General features: G+C 45.4%; 1 protein-coding gene across 1 annotated transcript in view; it reads left to right on the forward strand.

Annotated features, from left to right (window-relative positions):
* The first annotated feature begins 328 nt into the window (after positions 1 to 328).
* Positions 329 to 14,659, forward strand: part of LOC121840757 — a 135,931-nt gene continuing 121,600 nt past the window's right edge. Inside the window, exons 1-4 of the mRNA XM_042305840.1 lie at positions 329 to 522; positions 2,150 to 2,360; positions 10,956 to 11,150; positions 13,771 to 13,884. Coding sequence (XP_042161774.1) covers positions 337 to 522; positions 2,150 to 2,360; positions 10,956 to 11,150; positions 13,771 to 13,884 — 706 coding nt within the window. The 5' untranslated portion in view covers positions 329 to 336. The remainder of the gene's footprint in view (positions 523 to 2,149; positions 2,361 to 10,955; positions 11,151 to 13,770; positions 13,885 to 14,659) is intronic.

A 14,659-nucleotide genomic window follows, 5' to 3' on the forward strand; every position in this document is an offset into this window, starting at 1 on the left:
GAAGAAGGAAACTAAAATGCATATATGTGTGTGTTTTTTTTTGTCGTCCTTGAGAACATGAAAAGATAATGAAGATGATTTTAACTTGCCCCAGATATGAAGAGTGCCTTGGTATTTTTCTAATATATTTTCCTTTAGGAACTTCTGTTCCGTCAGAACCTTCTATTACAAGTGCAGAACCTGAAACTCGTCCATTTTCAAACCCATCAGTTTGTACTGTCTTTATTGTCGGCCGTTCTATTGTATAATTGGGTAGAAATTGCTCTTGCACATTGAAATGACTTTTTCCTCTCCCTCCCTTCTCTCCTTCCCTCCTTTAGGAACTATTCTGTCAGCATGACTCAACAGATGCAGAACCTGCAGCTGTCCCATACCAGGAAGTGCTCGGGAGGCCCTGCCTCCCCCAGCGCCGCCAAGCGCCTCTACCGGAACCTATCAGAGAAGCTGAAAGGAGGCCACTCCTCCTTCGAGGACGCCTACTTCTTCGGCCGCGGAGAACGCCACGGTCATCACAAGGGCTCGGTGAGTTGGGATTGTGTGTCCATGCGTACATGTCATGTTTGTGTGTTTGTTTTCACATCCAAGACATTTTCAGAAAGTTGAAGCTCATTTACTGAATTTCTATACATTTATATTGGAGAACAGCAAAAACAAGTATTAAGGATGTGAAGGATGTGTGTGTGTGTGTGTGTGTGTGTGTGTGTGTGTCTGTGTGTGTGTGTGGTGTGTTTATGTGTGTGTGTCTGTGTGTGTGTGTGGTGTGTTTATGTGTGTGTGTGTGTGTGTGTGTGTGTGTGTGTGTGTGTGTGTGTGTGTGTGTGTGTGTGTGTGTGTGTGTGTGTGTGTGTGTGTGCGCGTGTGTGTGTGTGTGTGTGTGTGTCTGTGTGTGTGTGTGTGTGTGTGTGTGTGTGTGTGTGTGTGTGTGTGTGTGTGTGTGTGTGTGTGTGTGTGTGTGTGTGTGTGTGTGTGTGTGTGTGTGTGTGTGTGTGTGTGTGTGTGTGTGTGTGTGTGTGTGTGTGTGTGTGTGTGTAGAATGTGTGTGTGTGTGTGTGTGTGTGTGTGTGTGTGTGTGTGTGTGTGTGTGTGTGTGTGTGTGTGTTAGAGAGGTTTCAGTGTATTCTCACACTAGGGCTGATGTGTCCCAGTCTGATGACATGTTCCACCTGGTTACATCTCACGTACAGCTCGTTGTTTACTCATCAGTACAGCTATAGATGCCGTAGCCCATGAAACTACCACGTCCGTTTGGGTTATTACAACAACACAGAAGTTACTACAAACAAAAAAAAAACTGTTTTTTGACATCATCACACGCCAGATAGAACAGAATAATATGTACTGCTGGGTTTTGAACCGTTTCGTCAACAAAACACAAACTAAGGCGCTGGTTGAGAACAGTGGCATTCGGATTCCATCTTTGAATGTTACCGCTTCAGCACTTTCACTGCGGTGCTGCCTCCTTCTCTTCACCTCTCTTTGTGTCTCTCTCTCTCTCTCTCTCTCTCTCTCTCTGTCCATTGGATGTGTTGTAAATGTCACTGCTTTTTGGACAGAATGTTCTTACAGGCTTTTCGTTACACACAGAAGCACACTTGTCATTAGTCCTCCAGGCGTATATATTTCCATCACGCTGAACAATAACCTAGCATTGGCTTAATCACACTCCAATTGATCTGATGTTAACCCACACACACGTTCCACCGACACGCTACAATGATAATTGAATGTGAAATGAGTGATATGTTATTGATTGTGCCAATCGATCAGAGAGTGTAGTTTTTTAAATTTTATTCTGAGTGTTGGATCGTGTCAGTGTTCTCTCACTGTGACAGATAGACAGTACTGTCCCCATGTAATATGGTGTCTGCTTTCATCCAAAGCCACTTTAGTCACGCATGCATACCTGTTTTACGTATGTGGTGGTCCTGGGAATCAAACCCACTATTCAGGTGTTGCGTGTGCCATCCTCCACCAACTGAGCTACAGAGGACCACCTCTCCTCTCTACGGTCCATCAATCACTACACGTTGTTGCTGTGTCTGCCCTTGGTTTGGCTCAGAGCTTTCTGGAGCTGTGGGTGAGTGCTGTTGATGACGACAACAATGAGGATTGTCTCCTGACCCCTGTGTGTGTGTGTGTGTCCCTCCAGAACATGCAGGGTAGTGAGTGTCTGTTTGAGGCGGTGGAGCAGCAGGATGTAGATTCCGTCCAGATCCTTCTCTACCAATACACAGCTGAGGAGCTGGACCTCAACACGCCCAACAGCCAAGGGTTAACACCGTTAGACGTGGCCGTCATGACCAACAACACACCTATAGCCAAACTACTGCTGAAGGCCGGCGGCAAGGAGAGCCCTCACTGTGAGTATTTATTCACCTTCATTTAAACAGGCAAGTCAGTTAAGAACACATTTTTATTTACAATGACAGCCTAGGAACAGTGGGTTAACTGGTCTAGGAACAGTGGGTTAACTGGTCTAGGAACAGTGGGTTAACTGGTCTAGGAACAGTGGGTTAACTGGTCTAGGAACAGTGGGTTAACTGGTCTAGGAGCAGTGGGTTAACTGGTCTAGGAACAGTGGGTTAACAGGTCTAGGAACAGTGGGTTAACTGGTCTAGGAACAGTGGGTTAACTGGTCTAGGAACAGTGGGTTAACTGGTCTAGGAACAGTGGGTTAACTGGTCTAGGAACAGTGGGTTAACTGGTCTAGGAACAGTGGGTTAACTGGTCTAGGAACAGTGGGTTAACTGGTCTAGGAACAGTGGGTTAACTGGTCTTGGAAACAGTGGGTTAACTGGTCTAGGAACAGTGGGTTAACTGGTCTAGGAACAGTGGGTTAACTGGCCTAGGAACAGTGGGTTAACTGGTCTAGGAACAGTGGGTTAACTGGTCTAGGAACAGTGGGTTAACTGGTCTAGGAACAGTGGGTTAACTGGTCTAGGAACAGTGGGATAACTGGTCTAGGAACAGTGGGTTAACTGGTCTAGGAACAGTGGGTTAACTGGTCTAGGAACAGTGGGTTAACTGGTCTAGGAACAGTGGGTTAACTGGTCTAGGAACAGTGGGTTAACTGGTCTAGGAACAGTGGGTTAACTGGTCTAGGAACAGTGGGTTAACTGGTCTAGGAACAGTGGGTTAACTGCCTTGTTCAGGGGCAGAACGACAGATTTGTACCCTTGTCAGCTCGGGGCATTCGATCTTGCAACCTTTCTGTTACTAGTCCAACGCTCTAACCACTAGGTTAGTCGCCGCCCCGTATACATTACGTAGGGCTCACTGTGTACACACTAAGTAGAGTACAGTAAGTAAACACTATGGAGGGTGCAATGTGAGTACATTCTAAGTAATGAAACCCAGCATTGAAACCGTTACTTAAAAATACAGGACCCTTGTTCAAGCCTTTTCTTCTGTGAAGCTGTTCCTACTTAGCCTGGCTGGCGCGACCCAGCTGGTACACAGCGAGGGAAAGACCCACTAGTCTGGACTATGTTTGTTGCTATAATATTCACCCAGAAATTGAGAGATTATTTTTATTGGTTCTTTCAAATGTTTTGTTTTCCTCTGGGGTTGAGACCTCTTTTAAAATGGAAGGGGGCGGCGCTCGGGGGGCTGTGTATGGCTGTACAGAACCAGCCAATTAAAGCACAGCCCCCTTCGTTATCAATACACTGTGCTGACATCAAACAGCCTGTTAACACTTTGAAGTCAGGAGGACTTTGAGTTTCGTGTCAGCCAGACTACTTTATGCCTTTTTATACATGGTTTTCTAGTAGGGCTGGCCGATATAGATTCTTTTTTAAATATGTTTTTGCGAAAGCGATAAATCAACGATAAATTATGAGAAAATATTTTTTGGGGGGAGGTGCTAGAACCGGGCAATATGGACAAAAAGTCATAATGAGATAAATGTAACTATTTTGCTCGATAACAACAAATAGACCAATCTTTTTTTTTTATGGACAGTAACTTTACATTAGCAGCAGAGCTCTAAATGTTTTGTTTCCAAGACAACTGAGATGGGAGCCTATGATTTTCAAAAGTAAGCTGTTTTAACTAACATGTACAGGGAAAACCCGATCAATATTTTGATGTGCAACCTGTAATAAGACCCAGAATGATCAGATTTCCTTTTTTGAGAATAGTCCAACATCGTTGTGCATAGTGACCTATACGTTATATTATTTACCACCTGAGGAAGTTGGAACACAACACTGCTAACTGTAAATATGATATTGTTGCTGGATAGCCATGTATGCTAACTGAGTCATCTATGGCTATGGGTCTACACAAACTTTCCAGCGTTTAGTCTAGTCTACTTGATGTACTGTAGGCCTAGTCTACTTGATGTAATGTAGGCCTAGCCTACTTGATGTACAGTAGGCCTAGTCTACTTGATGTACAGTCAGCCTACTTGATGTACAGTAGGCCTAGTCTACTTGATGTACTGTAGGCCTAGTCTACTTGATGTACTGTAGGCCTAGCCTACTTGATGTACAGTAGGCCCAGTCTACTTGATGTACAGTAGACCTAGTCTACTTGATGTACAGCAGACCTAGTCTACTTGATGTACAGTAGGCCTAGTCTACTTGATGTACAGTAGACCTAGTCTACTTGATGTACACTAGGCCTAGTCTACTTGATGTACAGTAGGCCTAGTCTACTTGATGTACAGTAGGCTTAGTCTACTTGATATACAGTAGGCCTAGCCTACTTGATATACAGTAGGCCTAGTCTACTTGATGTACAGTAGGCCTAGCCTACTTGATGTACAGTAGGCCTAGCCTACTTGATGTACAGTAGGCCTAGTCTACTTGATGTACAGTAGGCCTAGCCTACTTGATGTACAGTAGGCCTAGTCTACTTGATGTACAGTAGGCCTAGTCTACTTGATGTACAGCAGGCCTAGTCTACTTGATGTACAGTAGGCCCAGTCTACTTGATGTACAGTAGGCCTAGCCTACTTGATGTACAGTAGGCCTAGTCTACTTGATGTACAGTCAGTCTACTTGATGTACAGTAGGCCCAGTCTACTTGATGTACAGTAGGCCCAGTCTACTTGATGTACAGTAGGCCCAGTCTACTTGATGTACAGTAGGCCCAGTCTACTTGATGTACAGTAGGCCTGTACATGGTGCGCCCTGCTCGGCGTCAAAACCCTACTAACTACATGATACTCCGGTTGTAAAGTGGTGCCATGAACTCAATATTAAGCAGGGAGAAATACATGAAATACTCATAGAAAACTGTGACTCTCCTCTCTATAACTACAACAACAGTAGTTGCTTGGAAAACTGTATTTTTCCCTCAATGGCATTTTGATCAACGGTCGGTCGTGTTTGTGCTTCCCAGAATGCATCTCACAGTAGGGAGAGGGAGTGAGAGTCAGCAGTCGACAGCGAAAAACAACGACAAGCAGATACTTTCATAGTAGGAATAATATATTACATCGGCTATTACCGTTGACCAAATAATGGTTTACAGAACAATCTACAGGAACGTTCGGTAGTAAAAGTATACCGAAGAAAAATACTTCAGTCAGAGGAAGGCAATGTTTATCTTCCCAGCTCTATTTCCTATTCAATACTACTTTAGTCTACTACTACTTTAGTCTACTACTACTTTAGTCTACTATTACTACTTTAGTCTACTACTACTTTAATGTAATACTACTTTAGTCTACTACTACTTTAGTCTACTATTACTACTTTAGTCTACTACTACTTTAGTGTAATACTACTTTAGTGTAATACTACTTTAGTCTACTACTACTTTAGTCTACTATTACTACTTTAGTCTACTACTACTTTAGTGTAATACTACTTTAGTCTACTACTACTTTAGTCTACTACTACTTTAGTGTTATACTACTTTAGTCTAATACTACTTTAGTCCTCTACTACTTTAGTCTACTACTACTTTAGTCTACTACTACTTTAGTCTAATACTATTTTAGTCCTCTACTACTTTAGTGTAATACTACTTTAGTCTACTACTACTTTAGTCTAATACTACTTTAGTCTACTACTACTTTAGTCTACTACTACTTTAGTGTAATACTACTTTAGTCTAATACTACTTTAGTCTTCTACTACTTTAGTGTAATACTACTTTAGTCTACTACTACTTTAGTCTAATACTACTTTAGTCTACTACTACTTTAGTCTACTACTACTTTAGTGTAATACTACTTTAGCCTACTACTACTTTAGTCTACTACTACTTTAGTCTAATGCTACTTTAGTCTACTACTTTAGTGTAATACTACTTTAGTCTGCTACTACTTTAGTGTAATACTACTTTAGTCTACTACTACTTTAGTCTACTACTTTAGTGTAATACTCCATCCATTCCTCCTTCACCTCTCCTAGACAGATGGTTCTTACCTTGTCCAACATCCCTGGACATGAAAGCACCTCACAAGCCTTCTGTGTATGTGTGCGTGTGTGTGTGTGTGTGTGTGTGTGTGTGTGTGTGTGTGCGTCTGCTCCGCTCCATGTTAGTGACACGTCTAACTGGGGTGAAACAGTGGCCACTTCAGAGTTTAACTAACCAAGTCTAGAGAGGCCTCCACACATCCCCTAACCCTATCCCAGGCCAGAGGAGGGGCCTCCACACATCCCCTAACCCTATCCCAGGCCAGAGGAGGGGCCCCCACAAATCCCCTAACCCTATCCCAGGCCAGAGGAGGGGCCCCCACACATCCCCTAACCCTATCCCAGGCCAGAGGGGGGGGCACCAGGGCCTCCCCACTGAAAAGCCCTGACAAAGTTTGACATTTAATGGTTTAACTTTTCCAACGATGCATGTAACGCCCTGCCAATTATACCTAAGTGATTTATTGTCCTCCGGGGCTGAGAGCGGAGAACGTCAAGTGTTTTTATAAACACACACGCTCACACAAAGCACACACGCACACGTCTTACTGTGGTACAAACCGATCCCTGTAAACAAACAGAGGGGTAAGCGCGTTTCTGTTTATCCTCCTGGGGCTGACTGGGTTGGGTTGGAGGGGTGGGGTGGGGGGTCTGACCGACCAGCTATGGAGTGGGTTGACTGGGTTGGAGGGGTGGGGGATCTGACAGACCAGGTATGGAGAGGGTTGACTGGGTTGGGTTGGGGTGGGGAATCTGACAGACCAGGTATGGAGAGGGTTGACTGGGTTGGAGTAGAGGGGTGGGGTGTGGGATCTGACAGACCAGTTATGGAGAGGGTTGGCTGGTTTGGAGGGGTGGGGTGGGGGTCTGACAGACGAGGTATGGAGAGATTTGACAGGGTTGGGGGAGGGGTGGGGGTCTGACAGACCAGGTATGGAGAGGGTTGACTGAGTTGGAGTAGAGGGGTGGGGTGGGGGTCTGACAGACCAGGTATGGAGAGAGTTGACTGGGGTGGAGGGGTGGGGTGGGGATTGGAGGGGTGGGCATCTGACAGACCAGGTATGGAGAGAGTTGGCTTGGTTGGAGGGGTGGGGTGGGGGTCTGACAGACCAGGTATGGAGAGGTTTGGGCTGGAGGGGTGGGGTGGGGTGGGGGTCTGACAGACCAGGTATGGAGAGGGTTGGGCTGGAGGGGTGGATGGGGTGGAGTGGGGTGACAGACTGGGTCAGAGAGATCACTCAAGATTCAAGTCGAAATTTGACGTTGTTGCAGGTCACAAGGACATTTGGGATACGACTTCAAAACCGTCCACTAGGGGCAAAAAAAGAAAACTCTGAAATCTGTTGCCGGGAGCTGGGATTGATCCACCTGCAGTCTATGGAGTGGGAGCACGCTGCTTAGACCACTGCGCCAGTCGTCCACAATGAGATTGCAAGGTTAATTAACCCAAACCATAATCCTTACTTTTTAACCAATCGGAATTAGAAGTTTACCCAAAAGTTTTTTCTGTATGTCCCAAACGTGAACCGTTAACTTAACCCAGTTGGAATGAATGCCTTAATGTAACCGTAGAGTTGTTTTTGTGTGCCTACTACGCCTAAAACATCTGTGCCCTAATACAGGATGTTGCCACTCGGGGCAATGGTGAGCACATTTAGGCTTGGATTTTGCTAAGATGTTGTGGACGGGAGTGGTGGATGGGCGTAATCTGTGAGCTCTGGCCACGAGGATGGCGTGTTCATTCACAATGATTGGCACTTGTTTTTTGCAACATTGACATTTGGAGCAACTTTAAAATTTGACGTTTGGAGAAAGGTGGGAAAACATCTAATTCTGCAGTGAGACTGAGGGCTTGATGGGCGTGGTAGCCCAACCATGGAGCGGGTTGGAGGGTAATTAACGAGTCCCACCAGGGGACTTTATTTAGGTCCCACTGCTCCTCATCCCGCCGTAGAACTGACCCGCCGGCAGACAGGCCAGACAATGGGCCAGTGTGTGAGCTTGTGTGTATACGTTCATGCGTGTGTGTGTGTGGCTGGATGGACAGCTCTGCATGTTAATTTATAGCCCCATCAATTAACCACAGCCTGCGTCAGGCCTGTCACTCCTGAAAAAGCAGGAAATTGCACCTCGACGAGGCTAATACGGCTGCCACTCTTTTCCACTGCAGCCCAGACTCAGGATGTGTCCCAAATGGCACCCTATTCCCTACCTGGTCCCTATTGTTCCTGGTCAAAAGTAGTGCACTTCAAGAAGTAGTGCACCATTTACAACGTAGCTTCAGACTTAGCTCAGACCCCCAGGTAACGAGATGGAAGGATGGAGGGATCACTGGGCTGTTTACTTACTCTGTCGTCCTCCCTCTTTGTCACTCACCATCCCTCCACCCTCACTACAACCCTCCCATCCCAGGGGCTAGGGGCACGGTGAGAGGTCCGTGAAAGAGGGTCTTCTTCTACAGACGTGGTTATTTGTTTATGTTGTTGTCATGGTCAATGACGAGAGAGAGAGAGAGAGAGAGAGAGAGAGAATGAAGAGGGAGAGAGAGAGAATGAAGAGGGAGAGAGAGAGAAGGAAGAGGGAGAGAGAGAGAAGGAAGAGGGAGAGAGAGAGAGAGAGAGAGAGAGAGAGAGAGAGAGAGAGAGAGAACCACGCTGTTCTACTGCAGGGAGGGCTGGCAACCTGGCACGAGGGCTAGGGTTTTACTATGACAAATCCGGGAGGCCAAATACACGTCTGTCTGTGAGTTTCACTCACCCGCCAAGCAGGGGAATTCTACTAGTCTATCCTCGCATCCACATTGAACCTTTCAAAGCAGTGTGAAACTTTGTGTTCTCTCAGTGAAATTTGAGCTCTTTTCCAACTCTAATGATAATCTGTGTTTCACTGAATCTCCCATAGTAACCTGTGTTCTGTATCCCATAGTAACCTGTGTTCTGTATCCCATAGTAACCCATGTTCTGTATCCCATAGTAACCTGTGTTCTGTATCCCATGGTAATGGGTTTTGTATCCCATAGTAATGTGTCTTCCATCTCCCATGGTAATGTGTTCTGTATCCCATAGTAACCTGTGTTCTGTATTCCATTGTAACCTGTGTTCTGTATCCCATAGTAACCTGTGTTCTGTATCCCATAGTAACCCATGTTCTGTATCCCATAGTTACCCGTGTTCTATATCCCATAGTAACATGTGTTCTGTATCCCATAGTAACCTGTGTTCTGTATTCCATTGTAACCTGTGTTCTGTATCCCATAGTAACCTGTGTTCTGTATCCCATAGTAACCTGTGTTCTGTATCTCATAGTAACCAGTGTTCTGTATCCCAATATAACCTGTGTTCTGTATCCCATAGTAACCTGTGTTCTGTATCCCATGGTAACCTGTGTTCTGTATCCCATAGTAACATGTGTTCTGTATCCCATAATAACCTGTGTTCTGTATCCCATGGTAACCTGTGTTTTTCCCATGATCCGCGGGTCCTCCTCTAAGCTCCCCCCACTATGTCAGTCTGTTTGTGTTCTAGTCAGCTGTAACAAGAAAGTCGAGCTGCAAGGTCTGTGGCCTGTACTTCTCTGAGTGGCCCTTGATAACAGAAAGCACAGCACTCACTCTTACACAATGTACACTCACTCTTACAATATCCCCAAATACAGGTTTGTTAAGCTTGTAGCGTCATACTCAAGAATACTCAAGGCTTTAATCGCTGCCAATGGTGCTTCAACAAAGTCCTGAGTAAAGTGTCTGAATACTGATGTCAATGTGATGTTTCTGTTTAACATTTTTTATACAGTTGCACAAATAAAATAAAAACCTGCTTTCTCTTTGTTATTATGGTGTACGGTGTGTAGAATAATGAGATGGGGGGGGGAAACTATTTCATCAATAGTATCGTAACAAAATGTGTGAAAAGTCAAGTGGTCTGAATACTCTCCGAATGCACTGTACTATCATACATTACAACTGTATATCTGACATGGTACATGTCTTCTTCTTTTAGCTCAGAACCATGTGTGTGAGGTATAAACTTTTGTTTCAAAGTAGATTTGTTTAAGACCGAGAAACACTCTGTGTGACCCTGATTTAGCCCACTGGAGTAAAACCTTGCCTGTGAAAAGGAAAATCTTCCTGTCCTGCAAATGCCAATTCACCCAACCCACACTGAAATATCTAAGTTCTTTTGTATCCCTTTAGGCTTGCTCCAGTGTAGGGTGAAGGGCTGTTTATAAGGTAGATGTAAACATCAGGAAATGACAGATTTTCAGGGCTTTAAACAAGCCGGTTGGAGCACCATAAGGGGACTACAGCTAGTTTTTTAAATATTTATATTTTTTTTACCACAGAGTCGCGATGAGCCGTATATTCCGCCATTGAGAGCCATTGAGAGCTAGCTAGCTAAAATTGATTTTGGCATCAATATGGCGGCCACTCTGGCTGAGAACATTCATGACAGTGGTGTGACATGACAGATGCAACCCATGTCTGTCTGTATTCTAGTCCTTCTAGAGTGGTGAGGCTGTGCAGAGGGCAGGAGAACTACAGTGGTACGTCTAGAACTTGTCTGTTTTGTGTCTGTGTTGTAGTTGTCAGTGTGGAGAGTCGCGAGGCCCACCTTAGCAGCCTGGTCATCGAGGCAGAGAGGAGGGCAGGGGAGCTGGCTGCTCAGGCCCAGAGAGACGGCCTTAGCCTGGAGGCCTGTGACAAGGACAAGCAGCTCCGAGCCTGGGAGTGGAGGTGCAAGCTCTACAAACGCATGACGACTGGCTGTCAGCATGCACGTGAGTGTGCTGGGATCGTGTGTGATTGTGGAGGGGGGAGGTGTGTGTGTGTGTGTGTCTGTGTGTGTGTGTGTGTGTTTCGTTGTTCCTTTCTAATCAGGGACGGGTTTAGACTTGGGACACCAGGTAGGTGCAATTAATTATCAGGTAGTACAGAAAACCAGGAGGCTCCAGATCTCGTAGGGTCAGAGTTGAATACCTCTGGCTTAAGTAAACACCATGGTGGAGGAGTTTGCTGAAGTGCTTCTGAAAACATACTCCTTTATTCTTTGAACTGTAGCAAACATGTTGTTGTTGGTGTTGTTGTTGTTGTTGGTGTTGTTGGTGTTGGTGTTGTTGTTGGTGTTGTTGGTGTTGGTGTTGTTGTTGTTGTTGTTGGTGGTGTTGTTGTTGGTGTTGTTGTTGGTGTTGTTGGTGTTGTTGTTGTTGGTGTTGTTGTTGTTGGTGTTGTTGTTGGTGTTGTTGTTGGTGTTGTTGTTGGTGTTGTTGTTGTTGTTGTTGTTGGTGTTGTTGGTGTTGTTGTTGTTGGTGTTGTTGGTGTTGTTGTTGGTGCTGTTGTTGTTGGTGCTGTTGTTGTTGGTGTTGGTTTTGTTGGTGTTGTTGGTGTTGGTGGTGGTGGTGTTGTTGGTGTTAGTGTTGGTGTTGTTGTTGGTGTTCTTGTTGTTTGTGTTGTTGGTGTTGGTGTTGTTGTTGATGTTCTTGTTGTTTGTGTTGTTGGTGTTGGTGTTGTTGTTGATGTTGTTGTTGGTGTTGGTGTTCTTGTTGTTGGTGTTGTTGGTGTTCTTGTTGTTGGTGTTGTTGTTGGTGTTGTTGTTGTTGGTGTTGTTGTGTTGTTGTTGTTGGTGGTAGTGGTGGTGTTGTTGGTGTTAGTGTTGGTGTTGTTGGTAGTGTTGTTGTTGTTGGTGTTCTTATTTTTGGTGTTGTTGTTGTTGGTTTTGTTGGTGTTGTTGGAGGTGTTGTTGGTATTGTTGGTGTTGTTTGTGTTGTTGGTGTTGTTGTTAGTATTGTTGGTGTTGGGGAGAGAATAGAGTGGAGCGAATAGATGCCATAAGCAATATAAGGGGACAGGAAGAGAAGAGGGGAGGAGGACAGGAGGAGGGGAGGACAGGAAGAGATGAGGGGAGGGGGACAGGAAGAGATGAGGGGAGGAGGACAGGAAGAGAGGAGGGGAGGACAGGCAGAGAGGAGGGGAGGTGGACAGGAAGAGATGAGGGGAGGACAGGAAGAGAGGAGAGGAGGAGGACAGGAAGAGCGGAGGGGAGGACAGGCAGAGAGGAGGGGAGGAGGACAGGAAGAGATGAGGGGAGGACAGGAAGATATGAGGGGAGGAGGACAGGAAGAGAGGAGGGGAGGAGGACAGGAAGAGAGGAGGGGAGGACATTCAGAGATGAGGGGAGGAGGACAGGAAGAGATGAGGGGAGGAGGACAGGAAGAGATGAGGGGAGGAGGACAGGAAGAGATGAGGGGAGGAGGACAGGAAGAGAGGAGGGGAGGAGGACAGGAAGAGATGACGGGAGGAGGGCAGGAAGAGATGAGTGGAGGAGGACAGGAAGACAGGAGGACTGGAAGAGATGAGGGGAGGAGGACAGGAAGAGATGAGGGGAGGAGGACAGGAAGACAGGAGGACTGGAAGAGATGAGGGGAGGAAGACAGGAAGAGAGGAGGGGAGGAGGACAGGAGGAGAGACAAACACACACATGCACTTACGCAAAGACACACACTATTTCTTTACCTTTGATATTGAATAATGCAATGTTGAGGAAGAACTTGGAAGTCAGCATTTCACTGTTCTGTTTACACCTGCTGTATCCTGTGCAAGTGACAAATACACTTTTATTTGACAAACACACATGATCTGCTTCTCTATCAGTAAGGTACATGTGTGTTGTGTTTGTGCCCCATCTAAACTGAACACACAACCATCTGTTTGGGCTGGCAGTTTACTCTGACCGCTCACTTAAATGGACACCTTAAATCAGGTTACAGACATGTAGCTAATTTCTAGGACTCCTAGACTTCACCAGCAGTATCAGCAGGTTAACAAACCATCTGGCCTTAATGTACTTCATGTACTTATATAAACAGTACAGCCAGAAGAGGACTGGCCCCACCTCAAATCCTGGTTCCTCTCGACCAGGTACAGCCAGAAAAGGACTGTCCCAAACTCAAATCCTGGTTCCTCTCGACCAGGTACAGCCAGAAGAGGACTTGCCTCACCTCAAATCCTGGTTCCTCTCTACCAGGTACAGACAGAAGAGGACTGGCCCCACCTCAAATTCTGGTTCCTCTCTACCAGGTACAGACACAAGAGGACTGGCCCCACCTCAAATCCTCGTTCCTCTCGACCAGGTACAGCCAGAAGAGGACTGGCCCCATCTCAAATCCTGGTTCCTCTCGACCAGGTACAGCCAGAAGAGGACTGGTCCCACCTCAAATCCTGGTTCCTCTTGACCAGATACAGCCAGAAGAGGACTGGCCCCACCTCAAATCCGGGAGTTTTTCCTATTCACTGTTTCTGATTTTGCATTGCTTGCTCTTTGTGGTTTGAGGCTGGGCATCTGTAAAGCACTTTGTGACAACTTAAAAGGGCTTTCTAAAGTGTATTTGATGTGATTTGTAGGTGTGCCAGAGCCCCCGTCTGCAGTGCGTCTCAGTGTAACCAGTAGCTCCTCTCTCACGGTCACATTCCAGGAGCCCCGCTGCCTCAACTCTGCTGTGATCACCAAGCACAGAGGTACACACACACACACACACACACACACACACACACACACACACACACACACACACACACACACACACAACACACACACACACACACACACACACACACACACACACACACACACACACACACACACACACACAGAGATTAAAAAAGCAGCAATGCAGAAAGGAAACTAAATGGGTAGGAACAAATAAATTATTGTTCCCTTAATTTGTTACTTTCTCCTTCTATTTTTATCTCTCTCTCTGTCTCTCTCCTTCTCTCTTGTCTGTTTCTCTCTCTCTCAATTCAATTTAAATTGAAGGTCTCTCTCTCTCTCAATTCAGTTTACAGTTTTTTTCGATTGATAAACGACAGTGGGCACAACTGGAGTCACATGTGCAAAACTCTAACTACAGTCTGCACTACCAACTGTCACCTGAGCTAAACAGTTCACATCACCTGCAAAACTCATTCCAAGCAACACAACTCTTAACACATGGCTCAAAACACGCTCAGTGCAGCCAAACACTATGCACAACCCTCACTGAGATAACACACACTGTCACTCAGAACACACTGAGAGTAAAAACACTAGCATCAAACACCAATACAGAAAATACAAACTTTTCATCTTTAGAGTTTGAACAATTTCAGTGACTTCATACAAAGTAATATTTTCTTCAAAGAAAAGAGTGACATTATTTCACATGATTTATTAAAATTTTTAGAACATAACAATTCTTTAAGGTAAATGAAAATTAGCCGTTTGCTTCAATAGTCTGTAGTAATTTACGGAATT

This window comes from Oncorhynchus tshawytscha, linkage group LG25, assembly GCF_018296145.1.
Source record: "Oncorhynchus tshawytscha isolate Ot180627B linkage group LG25, Otsh_v2.0, whole genome shotgun sequence".
Lineage (NCBI taxonomy): Eukaryota > Metazoa > Chordata > Actinopteri > Salmoniformes > Salmonidae > Oncorhynchus > Oncorhynchus tshawytscha.